This window comes from Mesoplodon bidens (genome assembly GCF_964165515.1).
Source record: "Mesoplodon bidens genome assembly, chromosome: 4".
Lineage (NCBI taxonomy): Eukaryota > Metazoa > Chordata > Mammalia > Artiodactyla > Ziphiidae > Mesoplodon > Mesoplodon bidens.
This window is the reverse complement of record NC_138160.1, coordinates 99925384-99942896: the sequence shown is the minus strand read 5'-3', so window position 1 is coordinate 99942896 and position 17513 is coordinate 99925384. Positions and strand designations below refer to the sequence as shown.

Below are 17513 nucleotides of genomic sequence, written 5' to 3'. Positions count from 1 at the left end.
AGAGAAAGACCTGTGTCTTCGTATCTTGGAAATTCCAGCCTGTGTACCAAACATGGAGAGACTTCCCACCTGGTGCCCCTGCCATCTCTGCCGCGTGGACTTTTACGAGAGGCTCTCATTTGGTGCTCTGCACCTGCCCCATGGTGGGTAGCACTTTCAAAGAGCTGCAGGCTCCAGGAATCACAAAACCATCTCTGCTTCTATGTCCTTTCCCACCTGATTTCCATTCGCTCTGCCTGGTCATGGTGGGAAGTTTCTTTTTTTGTAGCATCATTCCAGTCTGACTTTTCTTTCACCTCTTCACATCCCACATTCCATCAAGTGGCAATTTTATTCTACGATCACCAGTTAGAACTTTAAAATAGATTTTCAAAGAATATCTGACTGTTAGAGCTTCAAATAGCTCAAATATAACCATTTTCTTCAATAAACCTAAATTCTAATCTCTTTTAAATAGTATTTTGAGCAAAATAATAATTCATACTCACTTGTATTAGTCCCTTTTCACTCCTGCGTCTCCAAGTCATTCTTAAAACCTTCAAACTTTAAGTCCTCTAACGCTATCACAGCACACTTTTAATTACTGGCATCAAAAGAAAGGGACTATCATAGGGGGAAAGCCTTCTATGTTATTTTACCAGCTTAGTTTCTACACCAAAGCTTTCAAGTAATCAACAGAAAGAAGAAATGCGAATCCAAATAAGCCGCAAACTAGGAAGACAGTCCAAGAATGAACAATGAAGGTCAAATCCAAGTACAACAAACCCCATGGAGAATACTGATGTTTTGCTGCAGTGACATTTCATGGTTAATTGGTGGTTTGTTAAAGATGACATTTCCAGGATCAAAAAGAATAATGATAAAACACACTCAGAAATGGAAAGCAAGGGCTCTATAAACAGTAGCTGTTTGGAAATTATAAATGGTACTAAATGACTAATGAGGAAGATAGACAGCTTACCAATTCTCAGGGAATTTTGTAACTTTCAAACCACAGACTGTTGTGGGCAGGATTTGATCAAAGGTCTCTAGAGTACACTGTCATCCTCATGAGGTTGGGGTCAGGAAGAGGAGAAGGTAAAGAGGACCAGGAGCTATAAGGCTGTGACTTGGAAAGGCCTTTTGCGGTCATCTACTTCCAGCATCCTGCCCCAGAATTCCTCAAATTCCATGTTTTCCCATGAGCTGTTATTTCCATCCAGGTGTTACATGTACCAGACCCCTTTTCTACAGCAATGGCCCTTTCAGGTCTTGAGGGAATTTAAAATAATACAAAGAAAAATCTGCCTTGAAGAATCTTAGGAGATTTCACTGGTTTCACATTGCTCTTAATGGAACGAAGGCATGGCATCATCTGCCTAGCCTCATATAAAAAAGGGGGAGAAAACCAAAAAACATTCATTGCCCCACTGAATCTGGTGCCCTACATAGTCCCATGTGTGACACTGGTCCCACACAGAAAAATTTGAGCTTACTGTCCACGCTCATGCTCAGTTAAACCCACCCTATACACAGTCACCTAAGTGACTTTTCTAGGACACAGTCTGATGGAGTCACTCCTCTGCCTTCACCTTCAGTGAATCCCCATTGCTTACAGAACAAAGTCTAAATGACAGAGCCATGGCTCTCTTTCCAGCCATATCTCCTATCAACCCCCTTTCTCAGAGTTCATGCCCCAGCCATGCTGAAGAACATACAATATTCTCTTTATCTTATGGATTCTGTACAGAGTGGTCCCTCTGCCTGAAACTTTCTTTCTTCCTTCCATCTTTGCCTGGGAAGGTCCTGGAAAATTGCTACTCACCCTGCTGATCTCCACTATCACTTCGTTCAAGAAGTCCCTCTGGGTCTCCCATTCCCTACCTCCACCACTGGACTTAGTTAAATTTACCCTCCTGTTTACACCCACAAACACCTACTTCCTCTATCAAATGACTTATTTCCGATGTTGTAATTACCTGTTTCTTTACCAGTCTCTCTGACTGAACTATACACTCCTTAAAGACTGAGAAGTTGTTTTCTTCACTATCGTATCACAAAACCTAACAGACTAACTGACACATGATAGTAACTCAGTAAATACGTGTTGGATGAATGAATGAATGAATGAATGAATGAACGAATGAACAACACACTGACCAGCTGTACGAGCTCAATCTCTAGTCCATCCCTCCGTCTCTTACCTGCAACCTAAAACAATCCCAGTACTTCTGGTTGTCTTCCTTGGTCCTGGAGCATTTGTGAAATTGCAACATCATTCCCATCCCAGACAACTCCACTTCCAATAATTTGTTCTCCTTGTCTATAGTAACACCAGTTACCTAAATTTGGCCCATCTACTCCAACCACATCCTAAATCCTCTGAGCCAAGTGCAGCAGCTTCCTTTCACAATGCTAGGACCGGCCACAAAACAGATGATAATGCCTTTGCACATTTCAAGGAGCGGCACCAAGGGAACAGTACCTGGGAAAGGCCATTGACAGCTCAGAATATCCAGGGCATTTCTAGAACCTTGGCACTACTCTCGCTCTGGGAATGAAGGTCCAAAAAGCACGTCAGAGAATGTTCATAATTGTAAACAAGCTCCACCTCTGAAACACAATCTACATAGAACCACATATACAAGCCTGCACAATGGATGAAGCCAACGTCTCCTCCACGATTGCCCTTCTGACAACTTCATTGTCTCCTCAACCATAAAAGGTGAACTTCAAACTCACGACCTTGCCTTGTCACCAGAAACATCCAAGCTTGGATCACTCTTTCTAAGACCAGATACTTGCTCTCTGAACTATTAGAGACTTGTCCCATACACAGAAGTAGAACAGGATTATTTCTATCTACCCGGGGACCTGGAGTCTTTCACATTGCTCCTGTTAAAACTCTCAGAACATCAAAACTTTACCTACAAAGGGTTCAAGCTATGACACTCCCAATTTTCACAAACCTCCTCATCTCTTGTGAGTCACATGCAGCCAATTCCAGGAATTGGAAACATGGTTGTGAGGATGAAACTGACTTTGGGGCTCCCCTTGGATATGGTCTTCCAGACTTACCAAAAGGCCATTAAGAGGAAGGTTTACCCCACCTCAGGGAAACCCGAGGCAGTACTTGCAGTCAAGGGCTGGCCATGGCTTCTGAGCTACATCCAGAAAGAATTTCATACGGTACCTGGATCTGCTGAAGCAATTCCTGACTGTCCGAGAGCCAGCATGTACCACTCCTGAACTGCCTCCATTGTGGATCATCAGTAGGGCTGTCAGATTTACTAAATAAAAATACAGGATACCCAGTTAAACTTGAACTTCACATGAATAATAAGTCATCACTTTTAGTATAAGTAGATCCTATGTACTATTTGGGGCATACTTATCTTCAAAATGTACGCGTTGTTTTTCTGACATTCATATTTAACTAAACAGCCTATATTTTATCTGTCAGCCCTACTCAGCAGAAATGATGGAGGCTTATAGAGATCCAGGAGACGCCTCAGCGCCTCCTCAGCTTTTACTTCTACGTCCTGGACAGCGAGCACGAACCTTCCACCCCCAGTCATTGGCCAGAATGGAGGATATTCTCTGTTTTAGAGCTTTTTCTACGTGTCATTGTTATTATCTTCCTTGTTTTAAAGAGATGTTTATTTTTTCCCAAACTTAATAGCTCATCCAAAAGTATTTCAAAGCTCATTAGACAAGGGAAAAACAACATGGTTCTGAAAAGTGAAGGAAACCGCCTGGTGTTTAGTAAAGAAGTAGTAGGGAGATTGAAAAAGCCAAACTTAATAAGCAAATCTCTCCAAGGGTATTTTCAGAGCTTGATATCCTCCCACACCCTGAAAATATCATTACATCAAGAATGTAGAACTGCTAACCAAATGTAAGGCTCCCATATGATTCTATCAAACTGAGGATGCTTCTTTACTAAGCAGTGAGCACACTTGCTGCCCCAGGGACCTTGGCAGATGCAACGTAGGGCTCTTCCCTTTGGGATGGAAACAGCAAGTTTTCCTGTGGTCTACATGCTGGCCCCCAAAATACTACACTCCCAATACTTGTCAACTTTAACTATTTTTCTACCTATCTCCATTTTTCTGTTACTATCTGGACTACATCCTAGACTTGACATTACATAAATTGCATTCAAGAAGCTCTTTTTAAAAGTTGCTAGGAAACCTTAAATCTAGAGCTTGCAGTCCCTGGCTTACTTTCATCCAGGTGCATAAGGGTTTTCAAAAGTAGTCACGTTAGTTACCCCGTATCACAGCCCCACGCTTGTGTCAGAGATATAAAAATGGAACATGGTATTTAAGGTTTTACTTGCCAAATCATCGAGCCTCCCAGACAGAGGCAATAGAGCAAAATGATTACAGAGGCATGGATTTTGATTTGCTCCAGTGTCTTGGGCAAGTCACTTGGCCTCTGTATTTATTTGTACTTATCTGCACTTATCTGTCACTTGGGGGTTATAATTGTACCTGGTCCATGGGTACGCTGTACAAAAGATCTGTAAAGTAGTTACAAGAAACCGACACAGAGTAAGCGCTCCACAGACATTGGCTATTAGCTATTGGACATATTTCTCCATGAAACAGATTACTTCATCTGTGGATGACTCGGTGGGAGACAGTGAAACACAGAATCACAGCATGTTGAAAGTGACCTAGTTCACAATCTTATGTGAGAAAAAGAAAAGTGTGGATGTGTAGAAAATGTCTGAAAGGTTACATAACAAATAGTTAATCATGTTAACTTGGAGGATTAGAATACATCAGGAAAGGAGGAAAGGAAAACTTGAGTGTCATTCAATTTCTACATCATTTGTGTTTCTACACTGAGACTCTGAATACACTGGAAGTGCAATTTTTTTGAATGTGGCGGGATAAAGGTTTTCAAGTGTTCCTGATACATCCGTATTATTATTTCAGAATTGCTGGCATTTCTTGCCATCTTCGGATCGACACCCATTTGAGTCAGGGGGCCATTCTGGACGGAGGAGATACTAGAGCAGAAGTGAAGTGAGAGAAAAGAAGAGAAAAGATTTTCTCTCTTCTCTTCAAAGAGGAAAGGTCTTTGGAATGGGAGCAACTCACAACCAAACTTTGGGGAAAGGATGTGATGAAAACGAGACAAACATCCTACCCCTGTGATGAGAAGGATTCCCTGGGCTGGATGGAGGGAGGTCACAGGTGGCTGGACAAGGAAACCAACTAGGGAGAAACACACACAAGTGCAGAGCAAACACCCCGAGGCCACTCAGCCTGACTCCATGCAAACATGTGTCCAGCAGCCAGCCCTTCACCTGTGGCTCCCCAGCAAGACAGGTACCTCGGGGGTGCCAACTCATTCTGAGTCCATTATGCCTGGCCACTCATAAACGGCTGTCTAACGTGTGAGGAATAAAATCTCAATGTTTATGAGGAAGTTGGGGAAGGAGATTGAAAGGTTACTTAAACGGAAAAAAAAAAGAAGTTCAGGAAGGCAGGATGGTAGAGAGACAAGAAAAAGACCTTAAAAGATAGAAAGGATTTGCCAAAGAAGAGAAAGAAAAAGAAATGATTCCGAATGGGTTAACCTGCAGCTAGGAAGTTAAGGAAGATTACTGATGTGTGAAGACTATGGAATAAAGTGAATAAAATTTATCAGAAGTTGCTGAGACTATGGTAAGAAGCATGATTATCAAATTATGAATTGGCGGCAATGGCATTCTAGGGGGACACTAGGAAGGGGAAGCAAATGTTCACGAGATGACAGTGGCAGGTGGAAAGTTGTTTCAGGGGAAGATCAGTCTTGCAGAGTGTGTATCAGACGAGGGCAAGTGTGAGCAAGCAAGGAAATACTAAGTGTATACGGTTCCTTCACTGAGTGCACCCAGCCCCGTGGTCAGCCTTGAGAACAAGCAGGACTTCAGGTACTGGAGCTACATTTCATTCATCAAGCCTTGAGAAGACACCCTTAACTCAGGTCTTCTCTTCAAACGCCATCTTTCCTTCTTGACCTTCATTTGGCCTCTTCCCTTACCCTCAAGCTGTGGACTGAGGCCACAGAGCAAGATGGGTCACTAGTGTCCTCCATCCCCTAGCAACTGTGAACATCAGTGGAGTACCGAAGGCAATAACCAAGTAACAGACACAAGAGTGTAAGAAGAAGAGATTCTGATAAGGCTTTCTGTGACAGTGTGGGCCGAGTCGGCTATATATGTCTGCTATCACCTGAATGATGAGCAGCCTTAGGGGAGAAGTGCTCAGAAGGCAGAGCCTGGCTCTCTAGAGGCTCTGCGTCCTCACAGCCCACTCCAAGACCTCAGTTGCAGCTTCGGCCCCCAATCTCTCTCCCTCTGCCTACTCACAGGTTTTGAAGTCTTCTTTCCTCCACATTTCTCTTGAGAGGTGGGGGAGGAAGATGAGGTTCAGGCCAGCTCAGACTCCCCTGGGATCCCAGCAGGATGCCTATCATGAACCTCCCACCTTCTAGGAAGCTCCTAAGATCTCCACACTTGGGGGAGGTTTCATTTCATCTGTGCTTCAAATTGCTGGCTGGAGATGGCAAGTTGGAAGGTCGCTAAAAGCAAGTAGGAATCTTCGGGCAGCCTGGCCCTTCTCGACTGTCAGACATCTTCAGGGATATTCTAGGAAACGTTGTTTGTTCTAGAGAAGGGAGGGAAACAATCCAATTGTCCAATAATGCTTGAATGGAAAATAAATGATGCTATACGCATGTGATGAAATAATATCGAACAGTCAAAAATCAAAGACCTAGATCTATATGGATTCACGTGGATAAATCCTGAAAACATAATATTGATTGAAAGAAAATAAGATCAAGAACGTTAGATTGTGATAACAGGTATGTAAGTATTTAAATATTTAAATCAATTCAACATATTGCTTCTATATATAGAGATGTAAGAAAATAAACTTTACCCAAAGAGCACATTATTTACATTTAATATGCTCATTTATCTAGGAGACCCAAAAGCACCCACAGATAAACTAGCAGGAACTAGTAAGACGGTTCAACAAGGCAGACACATACAAGATCAATGCATTTTAAAAATCAATCAGGCTCCTCTACACTGGCGATAACAAATTAGAAACTGTAAAAGAAAATAAGAAAAAAAGAAGATCTAAAAATAGTCACAAGAGCCATATAAATTAGTTAGAGCTAAGCATACGTAGAAGTAAATATAACTAACAAACTGAGTACGAACAGTTAAACTCCGCCCAACCCAAGGTTAGGAAAAGACTGTTGTTACTTTATGAGAACAGACCCTCTTCTTAAGGAGCAGATCAGTAAGTGAGAGTGAATCAAAGAAACACAGCATTTGAAAAGTCAGCTAGGCCAAGCCTCTTGCTCGCACATACAGAAGCTGAAGCCCAGACAGGTTGAGTTACTTGGTAAAGGGCCCAATGTCCTGCCTCAAGGACTAGCATTTTTCACTAATTCGTAAGATACAATCAAATTCAGTACCTTGGAAAGAGATGGGAAAAAAATGAAGAAATCAATTACATAGTTCCTCATCTTTAAGTACAGAAATAGCCGTGACAAAGTTACACGTATTGAGGGAAAACTGAAGTGCAGAGTTTAAAATGTCAATAATCCACAGGGAAACTGGAGACCATTTAAAATATTCATATTAAATCTCTATATAAAAGACATTAAAAGATCTCCAATCAAAATGTTCATTTTATAATAGATATGGTATGATACAATTTATAATAGATATGGTATGAACCTTTCCCTTTCACGGGAAAGGTTCGGCTGGGAAACAGGAATTGTTCTTGAAAATGGGGCCTGTGCTATTGCAGACACTGTGCTCAACCTAGGTCCACCGAATGCTCTGATGTCATCATTGAGGTCACAGAATTGGGCTGTGCGCCTGGCAACCTTGCAAACGTAACAGCCCTGGTGAGCACTAGGCAGTACTGCTGGTTCACTAAGTGGTACAAGTTTTTCAGCCATTTAGGAGACTTGACTATTTTTATTTGCATTGAATCATTTCAACGGATTGCCCAAGAGCCAACAAGGGCCAACCTGTAGGGAAGAGGAGGAGTTGGACGTCTCTTGAGGCATCTTCTAAGGGAGACTTCTAGTTGGTACGATGGAACGGCGACAAAAGAGGAAACGTCTGGAAAATGAAGAGTCCCAGGAAACTGCCCAGAAGGGAGGAGGTATGTGGGGGGCAACTTGTCTGGGGCACATGGGTTTCTGCCAAACTGAACCTTCTCTAGGAAGCAGGGGACTGAGAACGTGTCACCTGTGAAGCAGGGAGCGAGAGACCTTGTCTCACTGATGCTGCCGTAGCCATCCGGAGGCTCCCTGTGGTGTGAGACGGCACAGAACGGCCAGATGCCCCCTGGGAGATGGGAGGTCAGCTCCGCTGGTCTGAGGACTCTCTCCTGGGGCAGCCGGGCCTGGAGCTTTGTCGGACTCACGGCAGGCTGCATCCTGCTTGCACAGACCTAGAGGTGCAGCTTTTCTCAGTCCCCGATTTCTCTCTTATTCTCTTGGATCTTTCCCTGGGGTCATGAGGTGGGGGATGTGAAGGATGCAAGGATGCTGAGAGAGACCCATGAGTTGCATGGTCTCTTTCACCAAACTGGAAAGAGAAGCCCCATGAGTTGAAGGCCCTGTTGAAAAGGATCTTGACAAGTGGAATGCAGTTCGAAAGAAGATTGTTTGTCTAGGGATGGTGTCATATTGAAAGCAAGGAGGTTTTATTCCTTCAACAGGAAGAATCTCCCAAAGGAGATCGAGGGAAGGGAAGGGTTTTCCAGAGACTGAGACAGCGTGGGCGGGGGTGAGAAATGTCCTCAGGGTCCTGCGGGGAGCTCTGAGAGCCACGGGCCACGTGGTGCCTGCGTGCATTAAATGTAGGCGAGTAGCTTGCCCTGGGAGAGGGGTGGTCACCCCAGAGCTCCAGCTAGAGGTCTCTGCCCCAGATTAGAGCCCAGTAGCTCCTACCAGGCCCAGGGCCCTGGAGACTGTAGGATGGGCCCTGGGAATGGAGCTCTAGACAGCAGGCAGATTTTCAGGCAGTGGCTGGGACAGGCTGGGGAAGGCAATGACTGCCCCTGACCATTCAGAATATTTTTCGCTATGTTCCTGTGTGTGGGGTGGTTTGTGAGTGTGTGTGTGTGAGTGTGTGTGTGTGTGAGTGTGTGTGTGTGTGTGTGTGTGTGTGTGGTAGTGCAGAGAAGAGCGGGATGAATGGGGGGAGAGTGCTTACCAGATATAAAGTCTGCGTGGTACAGTTCTTGTCACCCTGCCTGGACCTGGCTGACACTCGGCGTACGTAAGAGTGTATACAGAACTCTTGGTAGGGGTGTTTTATGAGACAGTAACTCATACACCCATGGACACTCTGATACAGCAAAAATATCACACACCCCACATATAACTTCCTTATTAAACCACACACAGCACATGGAGGTATATACACGCATCCCTCCTGTACTACGTTCTCATACAACCCACCTGTATCACAATCCTCTCCTCCAACACCAAACGCTGGAGATGAGATATGTACATAGACACACACACTATATATATATATATCACACACACACACACACACACACACACACACACTATATATATATGTATCTCCTCAACTCTCACACAAACACAGCTATCTTCAGCCATCTCTAAATACCTCTATAAGAACCAGTCACGTGTCATACACACCACACTTGTAACACATTCTTGAGTAATGCCAGACCCGCTCTGTACAAACCACAGTAAACCACAGTCTCACTAACCCATGTCAGGGTTGCCAGATAAAATATGGGCTAGCCAGTTCAATTTGAATTCCAGATAAACAACAAGTAATTTTTCAGTATCAGTATGTCCCAAATATTGTATGGGCCATACTTACACTAAAACTAAGTAAGACCAAATACTGCATGGGAATACTTACACTAAAAAATTATTCTGGGTTTATCTGAAACTGAAATTTAACTGGGTGCCCTGTATTTTTCTTCGCTAAGTCTCGCAACCCTTATATACTTAGCACCAGCTGATGTATTATTTATTTATTGTAGTTTTGTTTAGTGTGTGTCTTCCCCTACTAGAATGCGCAGCGTTACCAGAGACTACAACAATGGAAGAGTGCCGGATACACAGAAGTAGCTGCTTACTGAATCTTGGTGAATCAATGAATGAACACACACCATAAATACAAGCCACACCATGTAATGAGGAAAAGTTACATGTCCCAGAATTCCTGACTTGTGAACAGAAACCATGCACACAAAGGCCACAGACACAGATAGACACATCTGCACTGTGCTCCCCACACCAACCCCACACTTACCACAGACTTAACTGATACACATCACTCACTCTTCCCACATACTCACAGTCACCACCGAGGCCTACATTACCAACTAGACAGGGAGAGAATAAGTATTGATTGGAATTAAATCCTGGAGTATCCACTGGGAACCACACTCTCAACTGTGTGTATTCACTGCACATGACACCTGTCACACACTCAGTAAATATTTGTGGACAGAGGACTGATGAACCCACCCTGAGCCTTTCATTCCTCCCTCAGGAATCTCCAAGTCACAAGAGGATCCCCCTCAGCTTGGATCCACTTTGGTGGCCCAAGGCTGCAGCCCAGGGGCAGGGGAGGTCTCCTCTGCCTCTACATACTTCTTCTGTACTTCTACTCCGCGCAAGCTCATCTACACTGGTAAGGGCGTGGGGCTCCTCAGGTGAGGGGTTGCTTGGCTGTGAGGCAGGAGGCACACAGATCCCAGGGAGGCTGAGAGGAAATCCAGGATCATCAGAGGTGATGAGGGCTCTGTGGAGGAGCCTGGGCAGGATGGCTGAGCTGTTACGAGGGAGTGGATGCCAGCTGAGTCTGGGGGGGGGCGGTGTGAATACCGGTACTACCATGGTGGGGAAGTCAAGGAGCAGGGGCCGGAAAGGTCTGGGCTTGAGGTGGAGGGAAGAGGGACCAGATTAAGCATCTTCAGAGGAAAATGTAGGCTTTGTCTTTGCCTTTGCTTCCAGAGAAGGACAGAGTTCTGCATCATAGACCTCCAGCCTGAGAGCAGCACCCTCCAGCTCAGGTCCACACAGCTCACACATACATCCGCCCTCCAGGCACAGCCCTTCTCAGTGCACACAGAAACCCCAAGCATCACAGCCCCATTCCACAAGTAATGCACCACCGATATTTCCAAACTCACACTCCTCGTCGTACACGCATCCATCCGCATCCCTCACATACCACAGCCCTCACCACCATACTCCACACCCCTGTATACAGACACCGCTCCAGTATCCCCCCACACGCACAAGAAAAGCCCACAGATGACACCAGATACACCGCTCCGTCCTACGGCCAACAGACACTAAGCTCACGACATAGCTACGTCATGCAAATGTCCCTCTCTCGTCTACCACACGTGCTCCCTCAGCTTCCGGCATGGCCCATGCATGTTATTATGGTTTTAATTTCCTTTTTCAGGAATCCGGAGATCACATCGAGACACTGCCCAGCCTACAGCACCCGTAGCCCAGGTTCAGGAAAAAGGGGAGACCGCTCCCCCATCACACTGTGTCTCCTCCTCACCCTCTTCACCCTGTAAGAACGACCTGCACCCAGACAAAGAGGAAAGGGGCATGAAAATATACTACATGCAGGTACAAGTGAACAAGGGTGTAGCTGCCTCACAGTGGTTAATAATCTGCCTGCCAGTACAGGGGACACAGGTTCGAGCCCTGGTCCGGAAAGATCCCACATGCCGCAGAGCAACTAAGCCCGTGAGCCACAACTACTGAGCCCACGTGCCACAACTACTGAAGCCCGCGTTCCTAGAGACCGTGCTCTGAAACAAGAGAAGCCACTGCAATGAGAAGCCTGCGCACCGCAACGAAGAGCTGCTCCCACTCACCACAACTAGAGAAAAGCCCATATGCAGCAACGAAGACCCAACGCAACCAAAAATTAATTAATTTTAAAAAAGGTGCTAAGAATCAGTGGGGTTAAAAAAAAGCATGAAGACCTGTGCACTGGATCCTTCTGAGGCATTTGTGCTGCCTAATATGTTCCTCCACTCCCCCTGCCAAGCAGGAGTCAAAATTTAGAGGCTAGGGAAGAATGCTGTCTCTTTAAAAACAGCATGGAAAATTTTTGGACACAGGTACACTGGTCTTTAACAAGAATGAGTTCCAAAGTGAAGAATGGGGTTTATGAGTGAGCTGGGAATAAATTCCATAGCCTGTGATAAGTATTGAGAAGAAACAGACTAGAAACTATTAAAGAATGATCAAAGCACTCAAGGTGACATTATCTAAAATGCCTTCTACAAGATACATACAAATGCACACACACACACACAAAATGTTTGTAGAGCTAACAAAGATCGATTTCTTATTAGTGAGGTGGGCTTTGGAGGAGGCAAATCGGACGCAGCGGGGCAAATCTTTTAAGGGAAAGGCTAACTCACCAGCTGGCTGTTTTCTGAGACCTGTTCTCCCCTGGTATAAGGGATAAGGAAATAGAAATTTCTTTCCTTCTATGGGAGGGTTACCTAAGAAGTAGACATAAGAATCCTCATTCAAAACAGTATTTCCTCCCCAAATGAATTTGCTCTGCTACTAAGAGCTCAAGGAAAGTCACAGGGAAAGCATTTTACTCAGTTTGGTTATAATTACAGGTTCTATACATATTTTTTGTGCAAGTTGACGAGGGCCAACTTGTACAGAAAGGCAAACACACACATACACACATCATGGGCACCTGAGAAGTTAGAATTAGGCTAGGAATTCATTTGAAGACAAAAAAACATTTAGCAATATCCCTTATTCACTCGGATTTGTTCACCGCCTACTAGCTATTTTCATGGAAGGCTAATTTCTCTATCCATTAACTCATTCGTTTATTCAAGAAATATTTAAGAGTTCCTGTCATGTACCAAGACTATGCTAAGCACTGAGGCTAGTGAGCAATAAACATATAACAGACCGAATTCCTCCTGCACTCCTGGATTACCCTCCAGTGGAAGAAAGAGGTGAGAAACAGGTGAACAAAATGTACACGAGTGAAACGCTTAGAGACAAAACAAGGCAGGGCAGAGAGAGTAAGAAAGAGAGGACTGTATTTTCCATAGGGTGGTCAGAGGACAGCCACCCCCTCATCTTTAAGGTGACTGACTGAAAGAAGTAGAGGCCTAAAAGATTACAGGTGAAAGAGTATTCCAGGCAGAGAGAAGGACAAGGAAAAGGCTCTGTGGCAGAAGCATCCTTTGCAGGTCTGGAAAAGATAGGGTAAGAGGGAGGAGAGGTGATGTATTCAGGGAGGTGGTGGAGAACGAACAGCAGCCCACAGAAGGCTCTAGAAGCCACTTTAAGTGGTTTGTATTCTAAGTAAAAGAAGCCACAAGAGAATTTTGAAACAAGAACATAACCTGACTTAAAGTTACAAAAGATCACTTTGCCACCTAAAGAACAAACTGTGGGAGGAGAAGGGTGGCAACAGGTGACCAGTACAAAGACTATGCAATAATCCTGGAAAGAGATTTCCAACTGGGACCAGGTGATGGACAGCACAGGGCTGGTGAGAAGCAAAACAGATCGAGAGCCAACCACAGGAACTCACGACTGCTTGGTTCTCACCTAAATTTCTATCTGGGTTGCTGAATTCATCAACCAAAGCCTCTCTTCTCTTTCTGTATGTTTTGTATCTCGTTTGAAGAATGAGAACATGCAAAGTCACAAGTTAACATGAACGGGCTAGAGCGAAAGTTTACTAGAAATTTGAGTTCCAACTGCATATTCAAGGTATTGAAAGCTGTGTTTTTCAAACTTTGTATCACGACCCACTGAAGAAACAGCATTTATTTCACAACCTAGATACACAGGTAGAAAAGTATACATTACTAAAACGAAGCTTGAATGACCTATATCTAACCAATGTCTCTTTTCATGAAATCTGTTCCCACTGGCTCTCACACCACTCACGCCATCGCCCAGAGTTTCTGCTGCAATGTGTTGTACTCTTCCTAAGAAACTCTGATATTTTCTATACTATTTTATTTCATTAAAAAATCACACGTAGGGCTCAATAAATTGGCATTATAATCCACTAATGGCAGGGAGGGAAATCTGAAAAAGAACACACGAGGTACAGCAAGATACTGTCGATTTACAGTTCTTTTACAAAATAATTTAAAAGGACCTGAAACACACTGTTTAGAAAGACCAGAGACATCCTCTCGTGTCCCACAGGAATTGCAAAAGTCTGGTCCCCAAACTCAGGGAACCACCTCAAGAGGCCCAAAGCCTTGAAACACCGGGGCACAAAGACACGCGCAGAGAAAGGCTGTCCTCACCCACTGAGACCAGGTTCCGGAAGTTTTCCACCATCACATCCTGGCACAGCTTCCTCTGGGCCGAGTCCAGCAGCCCCAGCTCCTCCTCTGTGGAGGCCACGGCCACGTCCTTGAAGGTCACCGCCTCCTACGACAAACAACACCACCTCAATCTTATACCCAGTGGCCAGTGGAAGAGGGGCAGCCCCGAGGAGACGAGGAGGATGGGAAGTTGCTCCGGCTCCTGTGAGGTGTGCAGACTTCCCAGCACCCGCTCCTTCCATCCTGCCAATGCCACACACTGACTTTCCTCAGCCTCACCGGACGTGCAGCTATGAAAGAGAAAGCTTTGTGTATTTACCTGGGGCTCTCAGACAACTCATAAGTAAACTCCCTAGAATTCTAACCACTGGATCCTGAACTAAAAAGCTTTCACTGTTTAATTATTATTGCCAAGTGCCCCAGAAACAGTTACCAATTTAGTCCTGGCAGTATTTGATGGCACCTGCTTTCTCATTGAGGTGGGAACCAGCTGAGAAGGAGTGTTATAGGTGGAAATTAACCAAAAGGCCATGCCAGGTCTCTGAATGAAAACTCTCTCTTTCCCCGTTTCTGTCTTTCGCTTGAATGCAATACTCTGACTCCAGACCCTTGGTTTTCTGGGTGAGTCTGAGTTGGTTCCTCCTTTTTTCACAACCCCTATTCTTTATATTTAAAACAAAAATGAAACCAAGCACCTCTTTATACAATTGTTCTGAGCTGTCTATGCAGTGACAAGTGCTTTAAGTACCACTGGACTTTTTAAACTAAGGTCATGTATTACTCTGATTAGAAAAAAATATAAGACGGAAAAAGAAACAAACCAGTAAATAAAATACACAAAGGGTCTGACTCAAGCATGGGGAAGACTGAATCTAACTCTGGTCGTGAGAAAACTTCTAACAATACATTATTTTTTCTGCGTGAAGCAGCCGTTTGATCCTGCTGTGCTCTGCCGTATTTGGATATTCTACCAAAAAACATCCAAGGCACCACATATAAAACATACCTCTTAAATTCTGAATACCTAAACCTACTATGTTAAGGGCAAAAAGGGGCAATATTCTTCAGAACAGATATTTTGAGAAAAAGGTTAAATCGGGAACACTGTCACTGTAGTGCTCCTAAAACAGGAGAAGTCTTTAAACTAAATGTCTGTGAATAAAGAATAGTTTAAAAAATAGGTGCAGGGCTCCCCTGGTGGCACAGTGGTTGAGAGTCCACCTGCCGATGCAGGGGACACGGGTTCGTGCCCCGGTCCGGGAAGATCCCACATGCCGCGGAGCGGCTGGGCCCGTGAGCCATGGCCGCTGAGCCTGCGCGTCCGGAGCCTGTGCCCCGCAACGGGAGAGGCCACAACAGTGAGAGGCCCGCATACCGGGGGGGGAAAACAAAAATAGGTGCATAATTTTGCAGGAACATGATAAAGCAATTAAAAGTGAATGTTAGCTAGTATTAAATGAAAAAAACAATTTAAAACTGTATCTATGTTATAAATACAAATACACATCCATGAATACATATGATGAAGAGATTACAGAAATATAAAAGCAGCTAATTTGTAAGCAGGTAAGCAGTAGACTGGAAGATGTCCTTCATTTCCCTTAATTTTTCTTTTACTTGTAAAATAAAAAAATGATGAAATAAAACAAAAATTAAAACCGAAACCAATTAAATTTAACAGGAATTTTAAAAAAAGCACACATGGCACACTCAGGTCCTCATATGCTTAGACTCTCCTTGAAAGAGAAAACCCATATGGAACTATACCCAATATTTTGTAATAACCTATGAGGGAAAAGAATCTGAAAATATATGTATATATATGTATAACTGAATCACTTTGCTGTACACCTGAAATTAATACATTGTAAATCAACTATACTCCAATCAAAAAAAAAAAAGAAAAAGAAAAAAAAAGAGGAAAACCTGTGTCCAATCTGAGTACAAAAATGGCGTTTTTAACAGCAAGAAAGGCAAGCTCTACTCACCTGGAATGTGCTCATTTTCCCTCTCCTTCTGGGGAAGTGCAGAGTCCTAGCAAGACAGACAGGGAAAGAAGAAGTCAATGGAAACTGGTTTAAAGAAAAAGAAGTCACTAACCCACGTGGTGCTCATTGTGAATTACCAAGGCTCCCAGTCCTCGGGGTGGCTACAGCTGATTATGCTTGATGAGCAGAGCCCCACGCAGATACCAGATGCCCCCGTGAACCCCCTCAGTGGCTGTGTGAGGAATGACCTGCCCAGCCATACACAGTGGCCCCCTCACAGTGTGCCTGCAGCTTCCACAGGGGTCATTCTTATTCTGGGTATGGTGTAAACAGAGACCATGTAAGTCAGAGTAGGTCTTGGAGTCAATATGCATGGGCTGTGATCAGGCTACGCCATTCACTAGCAGTGTCACCCTGGGCAAATTATTCACATCTCTTCGCCTCAGTTCTGTCCTCTGCCAGTGGGGGAGAACACGGGCATCCACCTCGTGAGATCGTCCTAAGGTAGGAGGCTCTGAGAACACCACTGTCAGGGTTTCTTATTTCTTAGCAACTGCGGTAAAGCAGATGATATTTTGGTTAGAAATTATCCTTAGAGATGTGATTTCTACCAACAGAAGACTGTCAGACATGTGGAGGTCATACGTTGTTGCCCTGTTACGTGAGAGTCTTTAGACTTCTGAAAATCTCTGCTTGTCTTCCTAAAGATTTTGTGACTGCAACAATAATATTTAAATTGACATGGACAACTTTTTACAAAAGGTATAAAAATACGTTAACTTTCTTTTTAAACAGGAAGTACCCTTTTGACAATTATGCACAGAGGTAAAGAGACCTAATAAAAGCCAGGATTCTGCAACAACAATAAAAAATAGTTTAACAGTCCATACCTAATTCAAATGAAAAAAGACAGGAATCTGAATTGTAACTATATCATTATAAATATAGGAAAGTTTAAGAAATAAATGGGAGACTTCCCTGGTGGTGCAGTGGATAAGACTCCACATTCCCAATGCAGGGGGCCCGGGTTCGATCTAGTACAAAAGATGGCAATGATTCCACTCCCCAAAGCTTGGGAGAGATATATCTTCACAACTTCTAACGACCTCCATTTTGACTCTACACTTGCTAGCTGTCTTCTGCTCAATTCAGGATTCTG

General features: G+C 44.1%; 1 protein-coding gene across 3 annotated transcripts in view; it reads right to left on the bottom strand.

Annotated features, from left to right (window-relative positions):
• The window catches only part of LOC308615712 (uncharacterized protein), a 53192-nt gene that overhangs the window by 33299 nt on the left and 2380 nt on the right, over positions 1-17513 (bottom strand). For 2 of the 3 annotated variants that reach the window (XM_081231349.1, XM_081231348.1), the window contains exons 3-5: positions 16355-16400; positions 14346-14472; positions 3173-3269 (exon numbers count right to left, since the gene is read on the bottom strand). In XM_081231349.1, coding sequence (XP_081087475.1) covers positions 3173-3269; positions 14346-14472; positions 16355-16400 — 270 coding nt within the window. Of the gene's footprint in view, positions 1-3172; positions 3270-14345; positions 14473-16354; positions 16401-17513 lie in introns of those variants that run through there. The other variant, XR_014015537.1, reaches the window with a different exon arrangement.